The sequence below is a fragment of the Helianthus annuus genome, chromosome 16, assembly GCF_002127325.2.
Source record: "Helianthus annuus cultivar XRQ/B chromosome 16, HanXRQr2.0-SUNRISE, whole genome shotgun sequence".
Lineage (NCBI taxonomy): Eukaryota > Viridiplantae > Streptophyta > Magnoliopsida > Asterales > Asteraceae > Helianthus > Helianthus annuus.
The window spans coordinates 203,695,787-203,720,760 of NC_035448.2; the positions used below are offsets into that span (position 1 = coordinate 203,695,787).

At 39.1% G+C, this 24,974-nt stretch overlaps 1 protein-coding gene and 1 long non-coding RNA gene across 2 annotated transcripts; one reads left to right on the forward strand and one right to left on the reverse strand.

The window, feature by feature from the left end:
- The first annotated feature begins 1,572 nt into the window (after positions 1–1,572).
- On the forward strand, positions 1,573–8,380 carry LOC110915593 (3-hydroxy-3-methylglutaryl coenzyme A reductase 2-B). The gene is made up of 4 exons (XM_022160319.2): positions 1,573–2,684; positions 3,586–3,767; positions 3,854–4,200; positions 7,790–8,380. Exons 1-4 carry the CDS (start codon positions 1,675–1,677, stop codon positions 8,036–8,038), a joined length of 1,788 nt encoding a protein of 595 aa, XP_022016011.1. The 5' UTR covers positions 1,573–1,674; the 3' UTR covers positions 8,039–8,380.
- Positions 8,381–10,110: 1,730 nt separating this feature from the next.
- LOC110918280 lies at positions 10,111–23,732 on the reverse strand. The gene is made up of 3 exons (XR_002581200.2): positions 23,580–23,732; positions 11,646–11,732; positions 10,111–10,265 (listed from the first exon to the last, which is right to left on the reverse strand). It is a non-coding gene; the product is annotated as an uncharacterized LOC110918280 (long non-coding RNA).
- Between the last annotated feature and the right edge of the window lie 1,242 nt (positions 23,733–24,974).

A 24,974-nucleotide genomic window follows, 5' to 3' on the forward strand; every position in this document is an offset into this window, starting at 1 on the left:
GGTACTTCTCCTTCGTCGGTGGAAACCTTGTTATCTGAAAGTAAGAAACAGAAGGTGGTTGCTCTGTCAAGTGCAGAAGCAGAATTTAGAGGTATAGCTCTAGGGTTAAGCGAAGTTCTTTGAATCAGGAAGCTACTAGAAGACATTGGTTTTTTCCAAAAAGAACCCAGTAAAGTTATGTGTGACAATACGGCTGTAATACAAATCTTAGAAAACCCAGTACAACATGATCGAACAAAACACGTGGAGGTAGACCGACATTTCATCAAAGAGAAACTGGAGGAAAGAATCATAGAGCTCCCATATGTATCGTCTAAAGATCAACTCGCATATATTCTTACAAAGGCCGTCAACGGAAACGCTTTTAGTAGCTGCTTGAGCAAGTTAAGTATTGGTGACCCCACTACTCAACTTGAGGGGGAGTGTCGGAAAGAGGAGAATAAGTGAAGAATATTAGGAGGATTTCCAGCCCAATCACAGCTGTTTTACAGCCAAGACTCCAGCTCAGCCATTTATTGTCTTTCCTTTTATTCTTGATGTCAGTTTATTATAAATTGGGCATATGTATGTGTATTCAAGCATGAACTCAGTAATCAAAAACATCATTTTATCTCCGTACCTTATGTTAAATATTACATTTGAGAGACACCCATTTACACAATTCAAAGTTAGGAAGATGACTTGACCCCCTATCTTCAATTAAAGCCTTTTTGACTGCCTTTAACGAGATTCATCCTGATCTCCATCAATCCAAAATCACGAATCCTTATCATTGGAAAGCATCATCATGTTAAGAACCTCTTGACATTCCTGTCATTCCTTAAGCTCAACATCAGTGTCAAGCTGCCTAGATCAATTCCAAACATATCCACCATTTACTTGGTTCTCGTCCATTCTATCTGCAACCCTGCATATTTTATACACTTCCAAACCGAACAAATGAGGCCATCTTTCCATGAAAGGAATGTCGCCCACCCAAGTGTCTAACCAGAAACGAATCTCATCCCCGTTCCAAATCTTACCCAAAATTAGACGGTTTAAACCCTTCCTGTTTAATTTTAAATTAGAAATAAACTTAACAATATTTTTCCAACACCCCGCAATGTTACCGTTAAAAGGGAGGAAACTCCTTTGATTGATTTTATCATGGCAAGCTTCCACCATCTTCATCCAAAGATTTTGATTTTCAACCCTGTACTTCCAACCACTTAAAAAGAAGGGCCTCATTAACCTCTTTGAGTATGTTAATACCTAACCCCCTTTTATCTTGGGCCAAGTTACCCAATCCCAAGCCACCCAATTTATTTTATTATTAACACTAGTCTCTGCCTAAAGAAATTTTCTCGAATCTTAACTATGCCAACTAATACCTTATGTAACGAGAAGTAATATATACATGGAGACTCTCCAAACACTGAATTAATCAAGTTAAACATCCCTCGTATCGAAATAGTGAAGCGCTCTAGTTGATACAGGCACACAGAAAATGGGTATTTTGATATGAAAAAAAGTTACAAAATCAAATTTAATTCGAGAAAAAGGTGGAGTTGTCTGGAGGCACACGTGGTACATGGGTTTCATGTTTTTTGTCTTTAACTCTCTATAAATCCCTCCCAATACATTCATTCTCCTCCCACACCTTTCTCCGTTCTAACATCTCACCGCCGATCAAATATGGACGTTCGCCGGCGACCGGTCAAGAACCAATCCCATCAGCGGCCGGTAAAACAACCAACCGCCGGCGAACTTCTAAAAGCCTACAACCAACCAAAACCCTCCGACGCCCTCCCTCTCCCACTTTACCTAACCAACGGCCTCTTCTTCACCATCTTCTTCTCCGTCATGTACTTCCTCCTCCATCGATGGCGCGAGAAGATCCGCAACTCCGTCCCTCTCCACGTCCTCACCTTCTCGGAGCTCGCCGCCGTAGCGTCCCTCATCGCCTCCGTCGTCTATCTCGTCGGCTTCTTTGGCATCGAATTTGTCCAATCTATCTTCAGACCATCTCCCGACTCATGGGAGATAGAAGATGATAGTTTGGATCAAATCATGTTGGCCGAAGATAAGCCAACTAAACAATGCGGGGAATTATTAATTCCCCGCATTGTGGCTGCCACTACTGAGGTGGCGGAGATGACAAAAGAAAATAATAAAGAAAAAATAAAACCACCACCGGTTACTGATCACTCATCCTCCTGGTCAGTGGAGGATGAGGAGATTGTAAAACTGGTGGTGGATGGGTCCCTCCCGTCGTACTCTCTCGAGTCAAAACTCGGAGACTGCAAACGCGCAGCAAAGATACGACGGGAGGCGCTGCAGCGGATAACTGGGAAGTCGTTGTCTGGGCTTCCGCTAGAAGGGTTTGATTACGAGTCGATATTGGGACAGTGTTGTGAGATGCCGGTTGGGTATGTGCAGATTCCGGTGGGGATTGCGGGGCCGTTGTTGTTGAATGGGGCGGAGTTTTCGGTCCCGATGGCGACGACGGAAGGTTGTTTGGTGGCGAGCACCAATAGAGGGTGTAAGGCTATATACGTCTCCGGTGGTGCCACGTGTATATTGATGAAAGACGGCATGACGAGGGCTCCGGTGGTTAGGTTCAGCAGCGTAAAGAGAGCGGCGGAGTTGAAGCAGTTCTTGGAAGATCCGATGAATTTCGAAACTCTTGCCCTTGTGTTTAACAAGTCAGTATTTTTATTTTATTATTATATATCTTTTAATAATATTTCTGGTTTAATGATCTGTATTATGTTGTTAACATTTTGGAAAACATATTTTCAGAAAGTCACGATTTTTGCCTGACAAACAATTAAAATATTACCTTGTATATGTATTTGAGCGAACATACATGATACATATATTTTGTACATAACTTATATGTGTATGTATCTATGTGTATTTTTATGCTGTGAATAGTTAAGTATATGAAAAAGTAAAGGTGGTGGTCATTAATACCATGAAGAAGGATAGAAAGAGGATGTTAAATTTTACCCAACCAACTTAACTTCACAAAAAGTATCCTCTAACTTTACCCGATTTGTTTATATAAAACTTAATTATTTTATTTGTGTAATATTATTCAATGAGTAATGAGCACCAAAATTTAGACTTCATTTTTCTAATAGGTAAAGTAGCATTAATTAAACTATTAGTTAAAAATATTGTCTGATATAATTGTAGGAAAATATATTAATTTTATTATTTAAAAAATTCATCGTTTAATATAATAAAATAATAGAAGTATAAAAAAACTATATATGTTATTAAAATATTAAAAGTACTATTTATTAGGTTCTTTTATTAATAATAGTGTAATGTAATAGTGTAATGTAATGTAATGTAATGTAATGTAATAGTGTAATGTAATTTAATGTAATATAATACGGAGTATAATATAATGTAATGTAATGTAATAATAGTGTAATGTAATGTAACATAAAGTTTAATGTAATTAGTAAGATTTTAAAAGAGATTCTTTAATTTCTAATACTATTAAAAATATATTGTTTAATTTATTTAATTACATTTACAAAAATTATAGGGACGTTTGATCCAGAAACACTTACATTTATGTTGTATTTACAGATCAAGCAGATTTGGAAGGCTACAAAGTGTTAAATGTGCCATTGCTGGCAAGAATCTATACATAAGGTTTTGTTGCGCAACCGGAGATGCGATGGGGATGAACATGGTCTCGAAAGGTGTCCAAAACGTCCTTGATTTCCTTCATGACGATTTCCCAGATATGGATGTCATGGGCATTTCTGGTATTAACTGTATATCATATAAGTTACATTCATAGATTATGTGTCAAATACTTCTATATTAATTTTTCTATCAATTATTGTTATAGGAAACTATTGTTCAGATAAGAAACCTGCAGCGGTAAACTGGATAGAAGGGCGTGGAAAGTCCGTGGTATGCGAGGCGGTGATCAAAGAAGAAGTGGTTCATAAGGTGCTGAAAACAACTGTCCCAGCTCTAGTTGAGCTTAACATGCTCAAGAATCTAACAGGATCTGCGATGGCTGGTGCACTCGGAGGCTTTAATGCACATGCTAGCAATATAGTCTCCGCAGTGTACCTAGCGACCGGGCAAGATCCTGCTCAGAATGTTGAGAGCTCTCATTGCATTACTATGATGGAAGCCGTAAATGACGGCAAAGATCTTCATATATCGGTCAGCATGCCTTCCATAGAGGTACATACACAATCTTCAAATTAATTTACATAACTATCAATAACCTTATAATAAATCAGTTGATAATCATGATTTTTGAAACACATTTCGTAAATCAAATCAAAATTTAATATTCTTCTAAAATAGAAAATACTTAATCTACACACCATATAGTTACGTGGCCTTGCCTTTCCTAATAATTTTTCATCTGGAACCAACTATTCTTTTCAGTAAGCTCAAAAGATAAAGAAGATTACGAACAGATTTAAAAATAATATTTAGGCCCTTTCTTGTTGGTTATTTTTAGACCTGGCAAACGGGTTGGGTCGGGTTGGGTCGGGTCATGGGTCAAAACGGGTTCGGGTCGAAACGGGTTCGGGTTAAAACGGGTCAATTAAAAAATGGGTTGTTTTGGTTCGGGTCGAAACGGGTTCGGGTCAAAACGGTTTAGGGTCAAAACGGGTTCGGGTCGGAACGGGTTCGGGTCGGAACGGGTTTCGGGTCGGGTTGGCTAATTTTTTTTTAAAAGTGATTGTACATCAACTTTTCCTAACATAATTTAATTAAATAAGCTTCAGATCCGAATTCCATCAAAATGAATTCCATCAACTTTTCATAACTGGTGCCCAGTTCCGTATCCCTGCTGCACATGTGATTGTTTAACTAACATTAGGTGTTGTTTTTGTTTCCATATTCAATGAATAATTTAACGGTTCGAATCGAAACGGTGCGGGCCGAAACGGTTCGCGTCGAAGCGGTGCGGGCCGAAACGGTTCGCGTCGAAGCGGTGCGCGTCGAAGCGGTGCGCGTCGAAGCGGTGCGCGTCGAAGCGGTGCGCGTCGAAGCGGTGCGCGTCGAAGCGGTGCGCGTCGAAGCGGTGCGCGTCGAAGCGGTGCGCGTCGAAACGGTACGCGTCGAAACGGTTCGCGTCTACGCGTCGAAACGGTTCGCGTCTACGCGTCGCGTGGAAGCGGTGGGCGTCGAAACGGTGCGCGTCGAAACGGTGCGCGTCGAAACGGTACGCGTCGAAACGGTTCGCGTCTACGCGTTGAAACGGTTCGCGTCTACGCGTCGAAACGGTGCGCGTCGAAACTGTGCGCGTCGAAACGGTGCGCGTCGAAACTGTGCGCGTCGAAACGGTACGAAACTCGTCCCGGTCCGAAACTCGTCTCGTGCGGTAACTCGTGCCGGCCAGAAACCCGACCCGAACCGACCCGTTCCGATCCAAAACTTGCGTCGTGCCGAAACCCGACTCGGCCCGAAACTCAATTTGAACTGAACCCGTTCCGATCCAAAACCCGTTTCGTGTCGTAACCCGTCTCGTGCGGATACTTGTGCCGGCTCGAAACCCATTCCGATCCGAAACCTGCCCCATTTCTTTAAGACACGAACCCACATCGACCCATTTCTTTAATGTTGTCGACCCGTTTTGACCCGAAAATAACAAGATGGAATTTCAAGTGACCCATTATGACCCATTTAGTTAAAATATCTTACCCAAACCAACCCATATAATTTTAAAAGCAACCCAAATTGACCCACTTGGAAGGCTTTGGGTCAAGATTGCCCCCTCTAGTTATTTTGGTATAATATATAAATGATAGAGACAAATTGTGTTAACTTTTATATATAGTACTAGTTGGATGTTGGTTATTTTGGTATAATATATAAATGATAGAGACAAATTGTATTAACTTTTATATAGTACTAGTTGGATAATTATTTTATTTTCCTGTCAAAGTTGGAGTAAACTATAAAAAAAGCTATGTTAGCAACCAAAAAGATTAATTGGATTATTGTGTAGTGCATAATTTTGAATTCAAGATTTCTTGTAATCAAGAAAGCAATCCTTTATTGACTAATAACTATAGTAGTGAATAAATTTTTTAGCCACCTTACGTAGGAGCTGAATTAAATTATTCACTTACGACCGTGTAAATTAAGGCTAAAATCCATTTGCACCTCCACTCATCATACAAACCTCACTCGGCCTAAAAAAAAAATAAAAAAAATAAAAAAAAGGCCTCTGTATACATAGTTATATTACTAAAAAAAGGTCTCTATATACATAGTTATATTACTACTAAACAAATATTTTTACGGAAAAACTTTGTCACGAATTTATTATGTACGTATTAGCTACGAACATATGAACATATTTTGCTAAGCAAGATTTTCATGTGACTGCACCTGACGAAAATGCATGTTTCCGGTGTTATTAATCTTACATTATGATATTATATGCTTCGAACACCATAAATGCAATGACAACCAATTACTGTGATATATATAAACTTTTTTATAATCAATTTTCCGTTTGTAGCGTAGAAATAAGGGAGAATCACCAGAAAACGTTGAGCAAAAATGTATCAAAATGAATACATTGAATTTTAGTTCCTATCAAAAAAAAAAAAAAAAAAAAAAAAAAAGGTTAGCTAAACCACTAAATTTGTGAGTGATAAGTGATGATCACCCCCTCCCCCTTATTATTGGCTTTTAAAGAAAAAGCGATCGGCTAAGGCTATCGATAGTCTGTATTTTCTTATATGGCGGCTAAAAGGGTAGGTTAAAATTTGGCCACCGACCACGATTTACGCGTATATTATTTTGAAGGGTCATGTTATTGGTACACCCCCAAAATCTTGAGACATCCTTTCTCACCCTATTTTGATATCAACACCCTATTTTGATTGCTTTTTTCGTAAACCTTATTGTACTTCTCAAGATTTTTCAAGATTTTGGTGATAACTAAAAGTTAGCCCACACTTTACCGTCTTAGAGCATTTTCATCCAAATCACCAAAATCTGTGTGAGGGTTTTTAAAATATAAGAAGTATAAAAAGTGGTTGTGAGTGAAGGAGAGAAAAAATATTACTGTTCATCTGTATATTTGGGGGACACTGTTCACCCCCTATACTTTTTTAATATATATTAAAAGTGGTTGTGAGTGGAGGAGAGAGAAAATATAATATATATTGAAAAGGAGAGAGAAAAAGTATTTGTTTTTAGTGGAAATATATTGATATAGGAGTTGTTTTTTTAGTGGAATGTATGTATATTTTTAGTGGATTGGATGTGAATGCTCTTAGATGGTATTGTTTCTTTTTCCTATCCTAAATTTTTTTATGGATGATGTTAATTTTGATAATTTTTCGGTCAAGTGACTTTCCCTTAGAGCATCTCCAATAAGGGGCATTTTTTCCCATTCTTTAGGGTGTCTAGTTGGCACATGCCCAACCAATCATATTCTTTCTCTCACTTGCCCCTCTCACAAACACATTTTTTCTCTCTCTCCTCTCTTCTCTCTCCTCTCTCCTCACTACACTCACATAACTCACACTCATCCATTTTTTCTCATTTTTCCTCACAAACATCTTCACATCCTCTCTCCTCCACCTCACACCCTCTCTCCTCCACATCACTTTCTCTCTCCCTAAAAACACCTAAATAGTGCCTTATTGGAGATGCTCTTATAAACATAGTTACCAAGTCACATGTTTGTCATAGATTCATGCACGCAGGTTTATATGTCCGCCATTGAATAGGTCAAAAAACCCTACTTTTTTTATTGAACAAGAAAGCTTATTTTATTATGTAAATTCTGTTTCAGGTTGGAACAGTTGGAGGTGGTACACAGCTTGCTTCACAGTCAGCATGTTTAAACCTATTAGGTGTCAAAGGTGCAAGCAAAGATGAGCCAGGGTCAAACGCTAGGGTGTTAGCCACAATAGTAGCTGGTTCAGTCCTTGCTGGTGAGCTCTCTCTGATGTCAGCAATATCAGCTGGTCAGCTTGTCAAGAGCCACATGAAATACAATAGATCCACCAGAGATATGTCCAAGTTAACCTCCTCTAATTAGGGTTTCATACACCCTATTTAAAACAGGTTTATAAATGTAGGAACATATATAAATATTTGAAATGGAATAAAAGGGTAGATCATGGGTGGATTAAGGGGGGATCAAAGTGTTGTGTGTTTTTTGAAGATGCCCATGTGAGTTTGGATCTGTTTCCCAAGTGTATAAAGGTGTTGTATGTGTAATAGTGGTGGTGAGGTGGTGGTGGAGTGAGGGAATCAAATTAAGGAAACAGAGATCTAGGGGTGTACAATGGTGTTTGTTTTTTCTTGTCTTTCGGTTTTTTAATGTAGTTGGTGGTAGTCATTTGGTTTGGCATGTGCAAATGCTTCTATTTTATTCGTATGATCTTGTCTCTATCTCTGATTATTATTTTGTTTATCTTTTTGATTTGTTTATTGCTATGAACTCCTGAATGAATCACCGGAAACAAATTGTGTGCTTGTAAAAACGTTTATTTATGGACGTATGTATCGATTAATCTCTCTCTCTCTCTGTCTCTCTCTCTCTCTCTCTATATATATATATATATATATGTGTGTGTGGCATCATGAAATATAGTTTTGGTAAAAAGGCTAAGAAGCAATAATAGAGTGACATATGCCAAAAACGAAAAAACATATAGAGAGCCATTTTAATACATCACAAATAAATCTTATGTAATCCTAGATCTAAACAAAACCCAGTACTATTCCACCACCACCACCACCTAGATCGGAATCAAAGATCCTAAAGATTCAATACCCTGAAACTCCGGTGACGACCTCATTGTCACCGTATGGATTGTCGATGCCGATTGGTTTAACAAACACATATCAATCTCATGATCTTTTAAATCCGATGAAACAGTGTTCTTCGCTTCAACCGAAGATAACAGCGCTTGAAACCTAAAACCCATTGAAACAATACCTTTTTTCCAAAAGGTTTTAGTGAAACCCCCTTCATGATGGGTACCATCTAGACCCACTCTTACAACATTCACGATGTTGGGAAGATCTAGTAAAATGGTTTAGAGAAGGCTTCGACGGTGATTGCTTCTTCTTCTTGCCCACGAAGGCGGCGACTAAAAAACAAATGAACACGATTCTTTACCCGGTTAGACAATTAGCAAAATAGGATTGAGGGTGGAAGGATACGTGTGCGTTATGTGTATGCCGGTGTGTGTGAATTATGTTTTTCACCTTATTGTTTTTTTATTGTTAAAACGATGAACAGTTGTATTTTTGAAAAAAAAAACACAATAAAAGAGGTAGTAAAAACCTCTGAAGATAAGCATAAAGTTGAGTCAGTGGTAAAAGAGGTTAAAAGTGAGAAAACAGAAACACAATTTCAATGCACGAAATGCATAGAACCGTGCAAATCATGCATCGAAAAAGATGAGAAATTTTAAGAATTAAAAAAGCACACAGATAATCTGTCGAGTTACTTAAAAAATACGAAAGAAGCTTATGATAAACTCAACAAATCAATCAACCAGTTTCGAGTCGCAAACAATGAAAATGATGCAACGATTTCTATGCTCAAACACACTGTTATGGATAAACAAAGAGCAATTAATAATCATATCGACACAATTGCAAGTTAAAACAAGAGCTAGAAACCGCTAGGATAGAAACTGAGAGGGTTAATAAAAATTGATCAGTTTCGAAAAAGATGAGAACTTTAAAGAATTGAAAAAGCACACAGATAATCTGTTGAGTGACTTAAAGAATACGAAAGAAGCTTATGATAAACTTAACAAATCAATCAACCAGTTTCGAGTCGTAAACAATGAAAATGATGCAACGATTTCTATGCTCAAACACACTGCAGCATCCTAGGTATTGGATCTAATACTTCCCAAACCGACATGAAAAGACGAATCAGGAGAAGATGTGTATGGTTATCTTAATCAAAGTGTGGGTTATCACCGATTTCCACCCCCAATGTGGAATAGCTATTCGAAAAAGAAACCAGATGGGGTGGAAAAGGCGCTAAATTTATGTAACACCCGTTCTTATAAATTAAGGTTTTACGTATCATTTACGAAAACAATCATGTAATTAAGATTATATATGCATTGGAAATTAGGGGTTTGTTAAAAACTTTTTACAATTTAAATGTATACAACATATCACGTGTACGTTCGTCGTTTAACATAATAACGATACATAGCGCGGAAGCTTATTTCGTATTCGTGTTCGGTTCTTGCTCGACGCTTGATCTCCATCCGTGCACTCTCGACATTCACCTATGATCAAAACCAACTTAGAAGTCAGTTTTGATAGTTAAATAACAAGTACAACAAGTTAATCGGGTCAAATATTCGAAATAAACAAGAAAAATCAATATTTTCAGAAATTAGGTCGTCGCCACGCGCGACCATGGCCGTGGCGCTACGCCACGGTCTCTTTTTGACAGATTGTTGCAGCTGGTTGCTGCATATTCTCAGCACGACCGGATTTTACGGAAACGGCCATAACTTCTTCGTTATAGATCCGTTTTACGCGATTCTTTTTCCTACGCGTCCGTAATTTAATTCTCCATCTAATAGAGTTAAAATTCAACATCCGACATAATAAAATTTTCAGACTTTTAACTCTTCGGTTTATTACCCCTTTTTGCCAATTTTGACCCGTTTGTGATTTCACCATCAAACGTGTTTATTTGACCGTTATATCATATATACTTCTTCAACTTAATGTTACCTATCATATTAGATTCTAATCGCCGGTTTATTACTCAAATTAAACCCATTTTTTACTTGGATGCTTATTTTGACCCGTTAAGGTTAATTAAGCACTTTCGAGCCTAAAAACGATTTTGATTGCTTCTAACATTCCATCACCACATTTCTTATCCTAAAATCTCCCACCACAACTGTATTTAAGGTGAGTTTAATGTGGTGATCAATATAAACCAAATTTTTACCTCTTGGTTCATTAATTTACGGCAAAAACTAAAATAGTGCCTTTTGACTAACATATTACATCTTTCAACTTCTATACTTATTCTAAGTATTTATCTAATCATGAAATTCGCTTCCAAACAACCTTTATGGGTTGTTTGTTCAACTTAGCCTACAAGGGCGTTTTGGTCGATTTTGGTCCTTTTACGACGAAGGACTCTCTCTCAAATTATTCGACCAAAATAGCATTCTTAACTACAACATAATTATGCGTACCTGGCCCGGATCAATAAGTAGACCCGATTTATACCTCGTTTTCATTATCACACCATCAATGGTGACGTAATTATCCAATTTGCTAATTGGTCCTGTTAACATAAGACTTGACAACCACATTAGTCGATATTGTCAAATGGTGTTATCACCACCATTCGACCCGTTTGGAGTATATGCCCACATTATCTATTTAATCAAAAACATCGTTTTTGATCTCCAGTTCATACATCCATCCCATCCCGGATTTTATTACCATACCCCTTTTTTTCTTTTACACTCTTTTCTTACAAATTCAACCCATTTCGGCTTACGCCATGGGTATCCTTTTAACCTTGATTTACATTAGTCGATATTTGACAAATTTCCATATTTCCAATATTATTGTTATCACGTTTACATTGTATCGAATAAACGGGTATTCTACATAAGTGTGTAAATTACACTTACCTTGCATCCGAGCTACGCTTTTCTTCTATGCTTGACTCGTTTGACCCGCTTTCACTCCAAGCTTCACCTGGCTTGTTTAAGCGCCAACTATTATCCATCATTTACAAGGCGGTTAAATTAGTCAATAACAATCACGACTATTCCACCTCACTTATTTTCTATGTCTAATTATCATTCATCACATCATAGGTCAGTTTGACTTTTTTTCTAAAAGTCAAATGCCCGTTTGTATACTAATTGCATAATCGAGTTCATCAACTAGTTTTAGCGTTCTTTAATTACCCGGTAGGCGTTATCTTTAGACCACCGTTTTAACCAAAGTTCTAACCACGTTTATCACATTTAGAACTCTTTTTAATCACATTTTGCATAATAGCCAAAACATCACAATTAGGTGTTTTAACTACAAAAATTCTAGTTTCGAGCCTTCTTTGAGGCATTTCAACAAACACTTTAAGGGCAGAATTTCACATGTTTATTTATCAAGTCTCTAGCTTATCTCTTAGCCCTAATTTCACATAAACCAACCATCTTACAAAGTTGTTAACTTCTATAATTCTGAAGTCACTTCACAATTGTCAAATTACACTAGAATATCACCCAATTTCCTAGTGTTTATTAAAATCTACATAACCCACTAATCACCTACAATGGTGATCATGGATTTTACTAAAATCTCACATGATTTCAACTTGTATTTGTCTAGGGTTTGTCCCTAGACACTATAGTTGTGTTGGTGCACTTGTGTCTGTACTTTGTCTGTAATCGGTCACGATGTAAACGATGTCCTTGTGGGTCTGTAAGTTGACCAAGTCAACCATCCTCCGGATTGACTTGGTCAAACAGTTAGTCATTGGTTGAATTGTCTGTGTCGAAGGATAGCACATCGAAGGATATTGTTGATCCTTCTAGGTGCTCGAAAGATGAACCTTCGATGGAGATCGATAGATCATCCTTCGAGGTGTATGCTGATCCTTCGAAAGCATTGTGATCGATAGATGATCCTTCGACCATCTATCGGATCCTTCGGACCAGACATCAGATGCTGGGTATATAACTATATATAGACCCATGCAGTGTATGTGTGAGTCTAAGACTTGAGAGACAGATGCACACTGAGAGAAAGACACTTTCGAGAGAGTTTGAGAGCATTCTGTCCAGAAACACACACACACACTAGAGGGTTTGCAAAACTGATTTGTGAACATTGAGCTTGTAACCGAAACCTTTCATACGTATTAATACAAGTGGTGTTAATCGGTGAACCTTGTGTGTTTGTGTTTGTGCTTGTTTCATCCCGGTTTGCTTGCTAGCTTGGATTCCGCACTTGCTAGTGAGTTAGTATAACAAGGTTTAGGTTCGTCATCCTCCGAGAGGGACCTACAAGTGGTATCAGAGCTTGGCTCTTTACCTTGTTTAAAACCGGGTTTTTTCAAGTTCTTGGTGTGTTTGGACACTTGGTTTAGCACCCGTTTTGGTGGTTTTTCTTGCATTTTTAAACTGAAAAACGTGTTCTAAACTAACCGGGAGTGTTCATAAGCGGGTTGGGTAACTTAAAAACTTGTTTTTAAGCTTTTGGTGATTTCCGGCCATATCTCCGGTCATTATTCCGGTGACTGGTTCTGGATACGAGGTGTCTATTTTGGGTAACATTTTCAAAGTTGGTGGGAAAGTACAACCTGCACATCCCTTTTGCCGAAAGTTGACTTACCTACCCATCACCTTTTCACTAACCTGTCACATCAGTGTCAGTGTGTCAGAGTCGCTCGAAAGATATCTTTCGACATCGAAAGACCATCTTTCGATCAAGGAAGGCTCGATAGATCATTATCTTTCGACCCATCCTTCGAAGTCCGAAACATATCTTTCGATCAAGGAATCTATTCGAAAGACTGCTATACGAAAGATAAGGATATATACTCGAAAGATAGGGATCTTTCAAATAGTGAATCCTTCGAGTTTGTGAATCTTTCGAAATCATTGTTCGAGATTCAACAGTGATCTTTCGAGCACTGTTGATCCTTCGAACAAGATTTGATCTTTCGATTGTGGTCTGCTTATTGTTAACAAGTTTCTGTGATTTCAGATCTTTCGAACAGGATCCTTCGGTTGTGTGTGATCTTTCGGAATATTAACTTAGCATTTATTTTGCTTATCAATCATGAATCCGAATTGGTGGAATCCGGCCCCAGACAGTGGTAAATATACAAGTTCAGGTTCCACTCCCTCATGGTGGGGTACACCGGCGCCAGACAGTGGAAAATACACGTCTACAAGTCTATCGCCTTCATGGGCCGAGTCTCCGGTATCGACATCTTCTCAGGGAAATCAATGGGCATTGGTATCGAATCAAACTCCGAGTATCCAAAGTATCTTACTGAGCGAAAGCGAAACAGGAAGTTTGAATCGACCTCCAAAGCTGATGCATTTAAACGAGTATCCTGGTTGGGCTGATAGATTCCGTACATATGTTCTGGGTCAAAATACAGAGCTGTGGATACGTTTCACCACAGATTTTGATCAAGCTATCGAAGTCGCCGCTTCATCAACTGCTAGTTTTGCCGACCTTCCAGAGGATCAAAAGAAAATATATGATCTGGAAAAGAAAGCCTACGCCATTCTCACTCAGGCGTTAAGCAAAGACATCTATCATCAGTTTGTCAGCTTCAAGACTACAAAGAAGTTGTGGGACGGTTTGAAAACCAGAGGAGTAGGGAATGAGGCAACACGCCAATTGCGTCATGATCTTCTCAAGAAGGAATTTGACAGTTTCACGTGCTTAGATAAGGAGTCTTTGGGAGACATGACAAGTCGGTTTTATCATTTGCTTACTGAGTTGAATAATTTTGGTGTATCGACAACTCAAGCAGAAGTGGTGAAAAAGTTTGCTGATGCTTTGCCTCCCCAATGGAGTAGTTTCTTGGAAATCCTGAAGTATAACGGAGTGTTGAAAACTACAAATATCAACGACTTCGTGCAGCTTTTGGAAAACAAGGATCAGGAGGAAACATTAAAGGCGAAGAGAGTTCCATTGCCACAAAATCCAGAAATGTATTTTGGAACTTCCAATACTTCGTCTGCAAGAACAGGTCCACATGCTCCTTTGCAAACGGCGTTTGTCACAAGCACGGATATGTATGGTAATCCGGTGCAAGTTCCTGTTAAGCCACCTCCCACCACAGACATGTATGGAAATCCAATACAACCACCTCCTCCTCCTCCTGCTCAACAACAACGTGCATGTTATGGAGGAACGTCATCTGCTGGTCAGCAATCAAAGCCAAGTACAGTACAGCTCGACACTTCAAGCTTCTCTAAAGTCAGTGTAGAAGTAGCTAAGGAACACATGGAGCTGCTTAACACTGTAGTGAGTGCGTACTGCGGGTTGATAGAAGGTCAGATTGGCAACATTAATCTGACACAAGAAGATTATCGGCAGATTGATAAGGAAGAGATGGACTTGATGGATATCAAGTGGGCCTTTGCTAGTGCTGTGAGAAGGGCAAAGGATTGGATGGAAAGTACTGGCAGAACCAGCTTGGAAAGTAAGAGAGACACCAAGTATGGGTTCGATAAACAGGCAGTGAAGTGCTTTAACTGTGGTGAACGGGGTCATTTTAAAAGGGAGTGCACAAAGCCAGCCCAGCACGGGAATCAAAACCCCTTCAGAAACCAAGGCAACCAGCAGAACAGAAACAATGAGCGTACATTGGTGCCTGTCAACAACCAAACTAACCGGGCACTTGCAGTTCAGGTGGATGAAGGTTGTGACTGGTCAATCCAGTTGGGTGGTGATGCTCCCGATGGAACAGCATGTTTTGCTCAGGTTGTGAAGGAGATAGTTCACACCAGTGGTGGAGAATCTTCTGCCAATGGTGGTGAATCTTCTGAGGATGAAGACTCTTCGGGTTATAGCAGGAGTGCTGATGAAGAATCATCCAATTCTGGTGATGATCATATGGGTGAGACATCAAATGCAGCAATCGATGCAGATATTGATGAGCTTTTGGAGGAAGCTGAAGCAGAAACTCAAAGAAGATCTATTCTGGTGGATCAAGCTGCTTATACTTCGTCTTCTCTCCATTCAGCCTTTATGGCTAATGTCGACGGTTCATCAAGTCAGGTATGTGTCGATGAACCCACTGCTATTACTTGTGATGAATGTGATAGATTGCGTGCAAGATGTGCTGATGTGGAGAAAAGTATGTCTGAGTTGCAAGACAAACATGATGCTTTACAAGCTAGTTTGTTTGACTTGCAAGACAAACATACTACATTGAATGAGAATTTGAGTGACTTGCAAAGTAAGCACGAAGCTTTGCAAGAAAAATATGATGTGACATTCATCCACAATCAGAAGTTGACTGTGGATCTCTCAAAATGCACAGAAGCCAACATGTTTTATGAAAACCATGAAAAAGAATTTAAGTCAGTAATTGAGACCTTAAAGAAAGATAAAACTGAACTGACAAAAATGGTTTCAAGAAAACAAACTGATATCAATTTGTATATATCTCGCCTGGAGATTATGCAAAAAGAGATGGCTTGTGTGAAAACAGAAAGCGATGCGATCCAGCTTAAGCTAGACAGTTATTTGAGCTCTAGTTATGTGTTGGATCACATCATTGATGTTCAGAAGGAAAAGAGGGATGTCACATGCATTGGCTATAAGAATTGTCCACCACCAGTGAGACATAATTATGATGCCATGCCGGATGAGGAGGACAGGGTGTTCTTTGAACCATCTGTGCCTCTAGATGTGAAAGAGTTTGCTGCAGGACTCGGATACCAAAAGGAAGTATCTTCAGATTCAGATGTGTCAGCAGATACATTTGTAAGTGCTGAACAGAATCAAGATCCTCCAGTTGTGATTGAGGATGCTGATTCTTCTGATGATGAATCTGATGATGCTGTCCCAGCAAAGTCTGATGCAGTAGCCAAAAATGAGGACATACCTCTCGAGAATCACATTTTATGTGATCCCCCTGTAAAACCTGCTAAGACTGTTGCAACTGAGTCCTCATCTGCAGAAGAGCCGGAGAGTGTGAGTTTGCTGTACACTCTTGTTGGTGATGATAAAATTTACTCAGACAAAGATTTTCCCATTAAGAATGTTAATCAATCCTTAATCTGTAAAGTCTTTGAAAATTCGACAAGTAAGTTTTTGGGAAAGACAGGACCACGTGTTACAGTTACACAGTGTCCTCCTATTCCAAAGGCTGAAATTCGAAAACAATTTGGCAACAAGAAATTACCAACAGTGCCAAAACAGCAAAATCACACCAAGCCCAAAGGAAAATCACCGGCTCAAGCCCAAAAGAAGCCGAATCAAAAGAAGAAGAAAAACGTTAACTTTGTGAAATCGATGGGAACGGATAAAATTGAGACTTTTGAAAACAAATCTAACTTAGAATTTGTCAAGAAAGCTATTATACAGAAAAGGAATGAACCAAGCAGTTCAAAACCTAGTACCTCGGGTTCACAAAGTTCAACATCATCGGCCAAGCGATCACATGATACTTCGGGGTTTGTTGAACGAAGATCATGTTTTGAATGTGGAACAATTGGACATATTATTCGAAATTGTCCATATCTTCATAAGCAAAAAGAAAAGGTTGATGATCCCCGTGACCACAATGACCGTAAGCGATCTGTTTCTGTAAAACAAGATCCCCGCCTTGCAAAAGAAAGGGAAAAGAAACAGAAACGCCAACAGGTCAGGAAGATTGAAAAAGCAATTAAAACCGATGTGGTTCAAAAACAATCTGTTGCTGTAAAACCAGACAATTCTAAAACTTCAAACAATCAGGAAGTTAAGATTTTAAAGAAAGACACTGGTAAAACAAAACAGACCTGGAAACCAAAATCGATTACTGAATCAGGGGGACCATCACAATTCACCAACCATCAAAGACAAGAAGTTATTGTCATTGATGAAAATGGAAGACCCAAGACCACAATGGCTTGGGTCCCCATCTCCAACTAATTCATTTGAGTTCATGTGCAGGGTGTTCCAGGAGGAACTATCAGTAGTCACTGGATTGTTGATAGTGGGGCATCCAGGCACATGACAGGCGACATGAAGCTTCTCTACGACGTCAAATCTATTAGAGGAGGTTATGTTGCTTTTGCTGGAGATAAAGGTGGATATATTACGGGTGAAGGAATGATATCCAACGGGATTGTCAGCTTTGACAAGATCAACTTTGTGCAACAACTTGATCACAATCTTCTTAGTGTTTCTCAAATTTGTGACAAGCAATTTTCAGTACACTTTGATGCTAATGGATGTTATGTGCTGAAACCCGGCTTCAAAATTCCAAAAGAATGGATTCTCTTGTCAGCTCCAAGGATAAATGATTTGTACGTCCTTGATATGAGCCAAGCTATTACTACGTCTGCACAAGCAACTTGTTTCGTTTCAAAAGCCACAGAAAAAGACACTATCTCTTGGCACAGACGAATGGGTCACATTCACTTACGCAAAATGAATCATTTGGTTTCAAATGAATTGGTGAATGGTGTTCCCCTCAAAAATTTCCATCTTCAAGACGTCTGTGTTTCGTGCCAGAAGGGAAAGCAAACGAAGAAGAAGCACCCTACTAAGAAGATCAACACGGTGGCAGTTCCTCTTGAACGTTTGCACATGGATTTGTTCGGTCCTGTCAAACACAAGAGTATTCGGGGTGATCAATACTGCCTCGTGATTACTGATGATTATTCAAGATTTTCTTGGGTAGCGTTCATGGCACACAAGAGTGAAACCTTTGGCATCATCAAAAACTTGATCATTCAGATTGAGAATTTGTATAAGTTGAAGGTTAGGCGGATACGTAGCGACAATGGTACTGAATTTAAAAATCATTCCATGACGGAGTTTTGCACTTCAAAGGGTATTCTTCATGAGTTTAGTGCAGCTTATACTCCTCAACAGAATGGCGTCGCTGAACGTAAGAACCGCACATTGATCGAGACTGCTAGGACAATGTTGGTAGAGTCGCAGCTACCCATTCCATTCTGGACTGAAGCTGTGGCCTCTGCATGTTACACATTGAACCGAGTCCTTACAGTCAAAAGGCACAACAAGACCTGCTTTGAGCTTCTTCAAAAACGGAAACCAGATTTGTCTTATCTTGAACCGTTTGGAGCTCCATGCACAATCATCGATCCTAATGGAAAGTTTGGGGCAAAAGCAATTGATGGATACTTTCTTGGGTATGCCACCCCTAACTTACGAGTCTGGAATCTAGAGACTAAAAGGGTCGAGGAATGGTCTGAGGTCAGAGTACAAAGGCACACCTTGCCAGTCAAATGTCCGGGTCAACCTTGGATGTTTGAGTACGATGACTTCTTCAATTCGATCAATGTTGAAGCTGTTGAAGAAAGTGCTGCGGCTAAGATGTTTTTCGAGAGTGACAATGCAACAGTTTCACCGGTGGTTCGTCCAATTCTTGTTAATCAAGAACCATCTTCTTCGGTGAACAATAATACTCTCAACAATGAGGATTTTCATGATGCAAACGAATTGAACGAATCTTCAGAGGATGATGAATTTCTAGATGCAGATCAAGAAGCCCCAACAACAGCAGTTCATGGTACTTCAGAGGGTACTCCCCCAGTGGATGCCCATAGAACAGCTGAGGCTACTGCATCATCCTCTTCGTCAATTCCGGGCCTTGATTTGGTTGTTGATCTTAATCTTAACAACCTGGGTATAAATATTCCAGTTCCAGATAATCCAGAAACAAGGATTCATAATACCCATCCTCAACAAAACATCATTGGAAATGTGCAAAGTGGCGTTCAAACAAGAAACATGTTGCGAAACAACAATAATGCAGGCTTGTATGCAGCTATTAGAGAATCCGGGCAACAAAACGATTGGTCCTTCGCGTGTTATGTCTCACAGGAAGAACCAAGAACGTGGAAAGAAGCCTTGAAAGATAACGCTTGGGTTGAAGCAATGCAGGAAGAGCTGCAACAATTCCAGAAGCTGGGTGTCTGGAAACTCGTAGAGAAACCTGCTGGATATAAGAAGATTGGTACCCGTTGGGTGTTCAAATGCAAAAAGGATGACCGCGGAGTTGTTGTCCGAAACAAAGCACGTTTAGTCGTTCAAGGTTTTCGTCAGATTGAAGGGATCGACTACAACGAAGTGTATGCACCTGTTGCACGTCTCGAAGCAATTCGAATCTTTCTAGCCTATGCGTCCTTTAAAGGATTCAAGGTTTATTAGATGGACGTGAAAAGTGCATTCTTACATGGTGTGGTTGAAGAAGAGGTATATGTCGAACAGCCTCCAGGTTTTGAAGATCCTATCCATCCCGATCGGGTTTGGTTGCTCAACAAAGCTCTATATGGTCTTCATCAAGCACCGCGAGCTTGGTATGCAACCTTATCTCACTATCTGCTGGAGAACGGTTTTCGTAGAGGTCTTATCGACTGTACTCTTTTCATCAAAGAACAAGATGGAGATCTTCTTCTGGTACAGGTATATGTTGATGATATTATTTTTGGTTCTACTAATGATGTCTTGTGTAGGAATTTCGAGCGCATTATGCAGGATAAATTCGAGATGAGTGCTATGGGGGAAATGACTTTCTTTTTGGGCCTACGAGTGCAACAAACTGAGTCTGGGATATTCATCCATCAGACTAAATATGTTGGCGACATCTTGAGCCGGTTCCAGATGTCTGATGCAACGCCCATTGGTACCCCATTGCCAACAAATCACGGAATTACTCCTGACTTGAAGGGTGAAGCTGTTAGCTCCTCAAACTATCGCGCAATGATCGGATCTCTTATGTACCTCACAGCATCAAGGCCAGACATAATGTACCCAACGTGCCTGCTTGCCAGATATCAAGTTAATCCGAAGGCCTCACATCTTGCAGCTGTTAAAAGGATTTTTCGTTATTTGAAGGCGTACCCTGACACCGGTCTGTGGTACCCTAGGGATAATAACTTTGAATTGGTTGCATTCAGTGATTCTGATTTTGGCGGATGCAAAATCGACGGCAAATCCACAACGGCTGGATGTCAGTTTTTAGGAAATCGCCTAGTCACATGGTAGTGCAAGAAGCAGACATGCGTCGCTACATCAACATGCGAAGCTGAATACATTGCTGCCTCAAGTTGTTGCTCCCAAGTTCTTTGGATCCAACAACAAATGCGGGACTACGGTTTTGAATTCCTAACTACTCCTATTTACGTTGATAATTCTGCTGCTTTAGATATCACTAGAAATCATGTGCAGCACTCAAAGACCAAACACATCGAAATCAAATATCACTTCATACGTGATTGCTTTGAGAAAAGGCTAATCGATGTTGTTAAGGTCCACACCAATGACCAACGTGCCGACTTATTTACCAAAGCATTTGACAAATCAAGATTTGACTTTTTATTATTGGTAAACGGCATTAAGGTCAAGCAAGAGTAAAACCAACATCGGAAAATCATTTTTGTAAATATCTTTGTGTTGTTAAATTTCTCTTAGTTTATTGATTTTAGGGGGAGTAAATCCAATAAAAAAAAATCTGAAAATCCAAAAACATCGAAAAATTTCAAAAACACAAAAACAATAGAAAAACAAAAATGAGTTTTCTGGCGAGCAAAAGAGAAAATGATAGTACATCAGTGGTCTATCCAAACCTCTTTAAACCTTAAAATGAAAAACGATAAGCAGCTCTATATAAGATGTATCGGTAGGCTCACAATCATTTTAAAGTGTGCAGGGTGATATAAATCTTAAATCGACTGAAGATCAGGTGGGAACCATTCATTGGCATATGGTCTTAGTACCGAAATTTCGTTTGATAGATTGCCGAGGTTCTGAGATATTCGGTCTTTATGCTGCTTATCATCTGGGTATCATGGTTGTATCTTTTACCGAAAAATAACGGGGACGCAAGTCTAGATCTTCCATGATACTATACATACGTGTACATATTACATACTGCATACTGCATTCGACCTCAATAAGTGATAAACAATCACATGTCCAAATCAAATAAGTGATAAAATATCACATTTATCCGGGTGTCAAGTTCGTCTCTCTGCTGTACGGAAGTACTGACCTGTTCACGGACTTGCTCCTGTGCCCTCATGCATACGAAAATCAAGTTCCTCATCAATAAGTGATTATATCACATAGGGCTTGTTTTCAAATCAAAATAAGTGAGAATCTCACATCATATACGGTCAAACAGATGATAATCGGTATACTCACCGGTAAGATGAATTCTCGTGCATACCTTGATACGGGAATGTGTCGTGATGTGGATGAACACCGGTCAGTAAGTATAAATCATACCTTAATGTATCTTCTAAACATGATTACATCTGATAAGTTGAGCTTAAGTGGACAACAATACCGATAATTGTTATAGGATGCTTATCTTAATGTTATCTAACTGAACAACAGGAGCGTTTGGCATGACCGTACACTGATATGATTCTCTTACCCTCGAAACTCGCAAAAAGAATGTCTGTATATATTTATTTACTGCTTTCAGTCTTTACATTTGAAAAATTCAAAAATACCAAAAAGATTTTATTTCTACCTTATCTTCGATCGTACGATGTTGGAGCTCGAATCTTCGTTACCTGAAACCTGACTGAAAACCGAACTGACTAAATCTTCATAAACGGTCGAAATTTGCAAGTTTTGAAAGTTAAACTAAAATTGATAAATTTATTAAACTTTCAAACTGTCGGACGGTGTTTGATTGAAACATGGTCATACGTGTGTCACTTGTTTATGTTAACTAATTCCAAGCAGTTGTTCTCATTACGCGTTTAGATTTCTTGCATGTGCAGATTCTAAAGGCTAGGAGAACATGGTCGATGACAAAGCTTTGGAATGAAGACATGACCTGAAGGCACTCAAATGATGAAGATGTTCGAGTTGCCGCTGACCATCATCAGCACCACAAGGATCTCACTTCATAAAGATCAAGTTTTTTAACGAGCATAACTCAAGGGGGAGCTTATGTTAAGGGGGAGTTTGTCAACACACTTCCTACACGATACGGGTAGTTTGCTGATACACTCTCTGCTTTCAAGACGTGAAGACTTTGAAGATCCTCCGACATTGAAGACTTGAAAGGACATCAGAGTTTTGAAGACTCGAAGATCGAAGACCATCGAAGTTCGAGACAAAGCTACAGCCAAGGGGGAGTTTGTTGGTGCACTTGTGTCTGTAGTTTGTCTGTAATCGGTCACGATGTAAACGATGTCCTTGTGGGTCTATAAGTTGACCAAGTCAACCATCCTCCGGATTGACTTGGTCAAACAGTTAGTCATTGGTTGAATTGTCTGTGTCGAAGGATAGCACATCGAAGGATATTGTTGATCCTTCTAGGTGCTCGAAAGATGAACCTTCGATGGATGATCGATAGATCATCCTTCGAGGTGTATGCTGATCCTTCGAAAGCATTGTGATCGATAGATGATCCTTCGACCATCTATCGGATCCTTCGGACCAGACATCAGATGCTGGGTATATATAGACCCATGCAGTGTATGTGTGAGTCTAAGACTTGAGAGACAGATGCACACTGAGAGAAAGACACTTTCGAGAGAGTTTGAGAGCATTCTGTCCAGAAACACACACACACACTAGAGGGTTTGCAAAACTGATTTGTGAACATTGAGCTTGTAACCGAAACCTTTCATACGTATTAATACAAGTGGTGTTAATCGGTGAACCTTGTGTGTTTGTGTTTGTGCTTGTTTCATCCCGGTTTGCTTGCTAGCTTGGATTCCGCACTTGCTAGTGAGTTAGTATAACAAGGTTTAGGTTCGTCATCCTCCGAGAGGGACCTACAAGTTGTTCCTAAATCATCATAAGACATACATGCAATTATAGTTTCAGATTTTCCCAATTACATGAGAAATTCAAGTTGAAGGTTTTCATGAAATTTTACATACCTTGTAATCCTCTTGTGATGAGGATCAATAATCTACACTTTAATTTCGATTTTGACTTGGATTGAGCCTTCAATTTGCAAGTTTAGTGAGTTTTTAGGGTTTGAGAGTGGGGAGTCGCCCCTGCTCTTCTTCTGTACGACCAACACCTTCAAAATGGTGCTTTGGTTTTAATTTTTATTAAAATTAATATTATAGTTTCAATTCTTACAACTTAGGCCCTTCCATTTTGTACAACTTATAATCTAGTTGCCTTTTAACCCTATTCATGCTTTAACACAAGACAACCAACTAACTAGGTTATTTATTTCCTAGTCAGTTTAGTGGGTTCGGGAAATCATAACCCGTTCTACTTTAAGTCCCGTTAAATTGGGTCTTTTATCTATCCTATTTTTCTTGAAAACTCTGATTCACTTTAAATAAATATTAGGATTATTTAAATAAATTCCTAATACTTACCAGTTTATTTTTACCACTAACGGTACTTTCCCCGTCTTTAGTATTAACGGGATTTAATCACCAAACCCGTTTTCGGGGTGTTACAAGTCTACCCCCCTTAAAGAGGTTTCGTCCTCGAAACCTTTTCTTACATAATTCATTGAGTTTAAACTCAATGTATTCTATCCGAGAAATTACTTATACTTTTTAACCAATCGTTAGTATTACCCGAAAAGTATGGTAACATCTTTTTGGTTACTAATTGTCTACATATTTCACACGACATAGTGTAACTTCGAAATAACGTAATCTTCGTTATTTCCACTAGTTTAGTTAACTTAGTGATATCCATCGCTTTCATATACTATCGAATTCCTTATGAATCCGTTACTTTGACCCGCTTTAAGGTCTTTAGTGAAATCTTTCACTTTTCGTAACAATTTCTTTTGTTTTAAAATTCATTATTCGGTTCAGTTATACCGAATCCACCGCTTACAAGCAACCAATTTACTTAAATGACCTCAACCGGTCTCACAACTAGACTTATTAGTCCAGTTACTTTTTACCCTTATTATTTGCTATGGTTTACCTTATAAGGTAACCATTTAAAAACTTGTTATCTTTTAGTTAATAGTTTTCATGTATACTGACGCGTACGTCTTTCATGTGTAAGGCCTCGCGGGCCGTTACTTACTGCTTATAACCCTTAATCTTTATTGACTGAGTTGTAACTTGACCACTCAGTCTCGTTAGTCTTTTAACAGGTTTATCACGCGCTTGTCTTATATTAACAAGCGTTTTGTATTCGTCATGACATTTTCTTAACTTTGAATAGTTTTGCGGCTAGCCTAGTTTGACACCGTCACTTCATACCCCGTCACACGGGTATACTAATTTGCCATCTCCGGCCTTATGTGTGTCTAAGATTTTCTAAACCATCTCATACTACTTATGTTTGTT

Coding starts and splice junctions, on each gene's coding strand:
- LOC110915593 (XM_022160319.2), top strand. CDS start 1,675: ATGGACGTTCGCCGGCGACCGGTCAAGAACCAATCCCATCAGCGGCCG. Junction 2,685..3,585: donor CTTGCCCTTGTGTTTAACAA/GTCAGTATTTTT, acceptor TTGTATTTACAG/ATCAAGCAGATTTGGAAGGC. Junction 4,201..7,789: donor TCAGCATGCCTTCCATAGAG/GTACATACACAA, acceptor ATTCTGTTTCAG/GTTGGAACAGTTGGAGGTGG.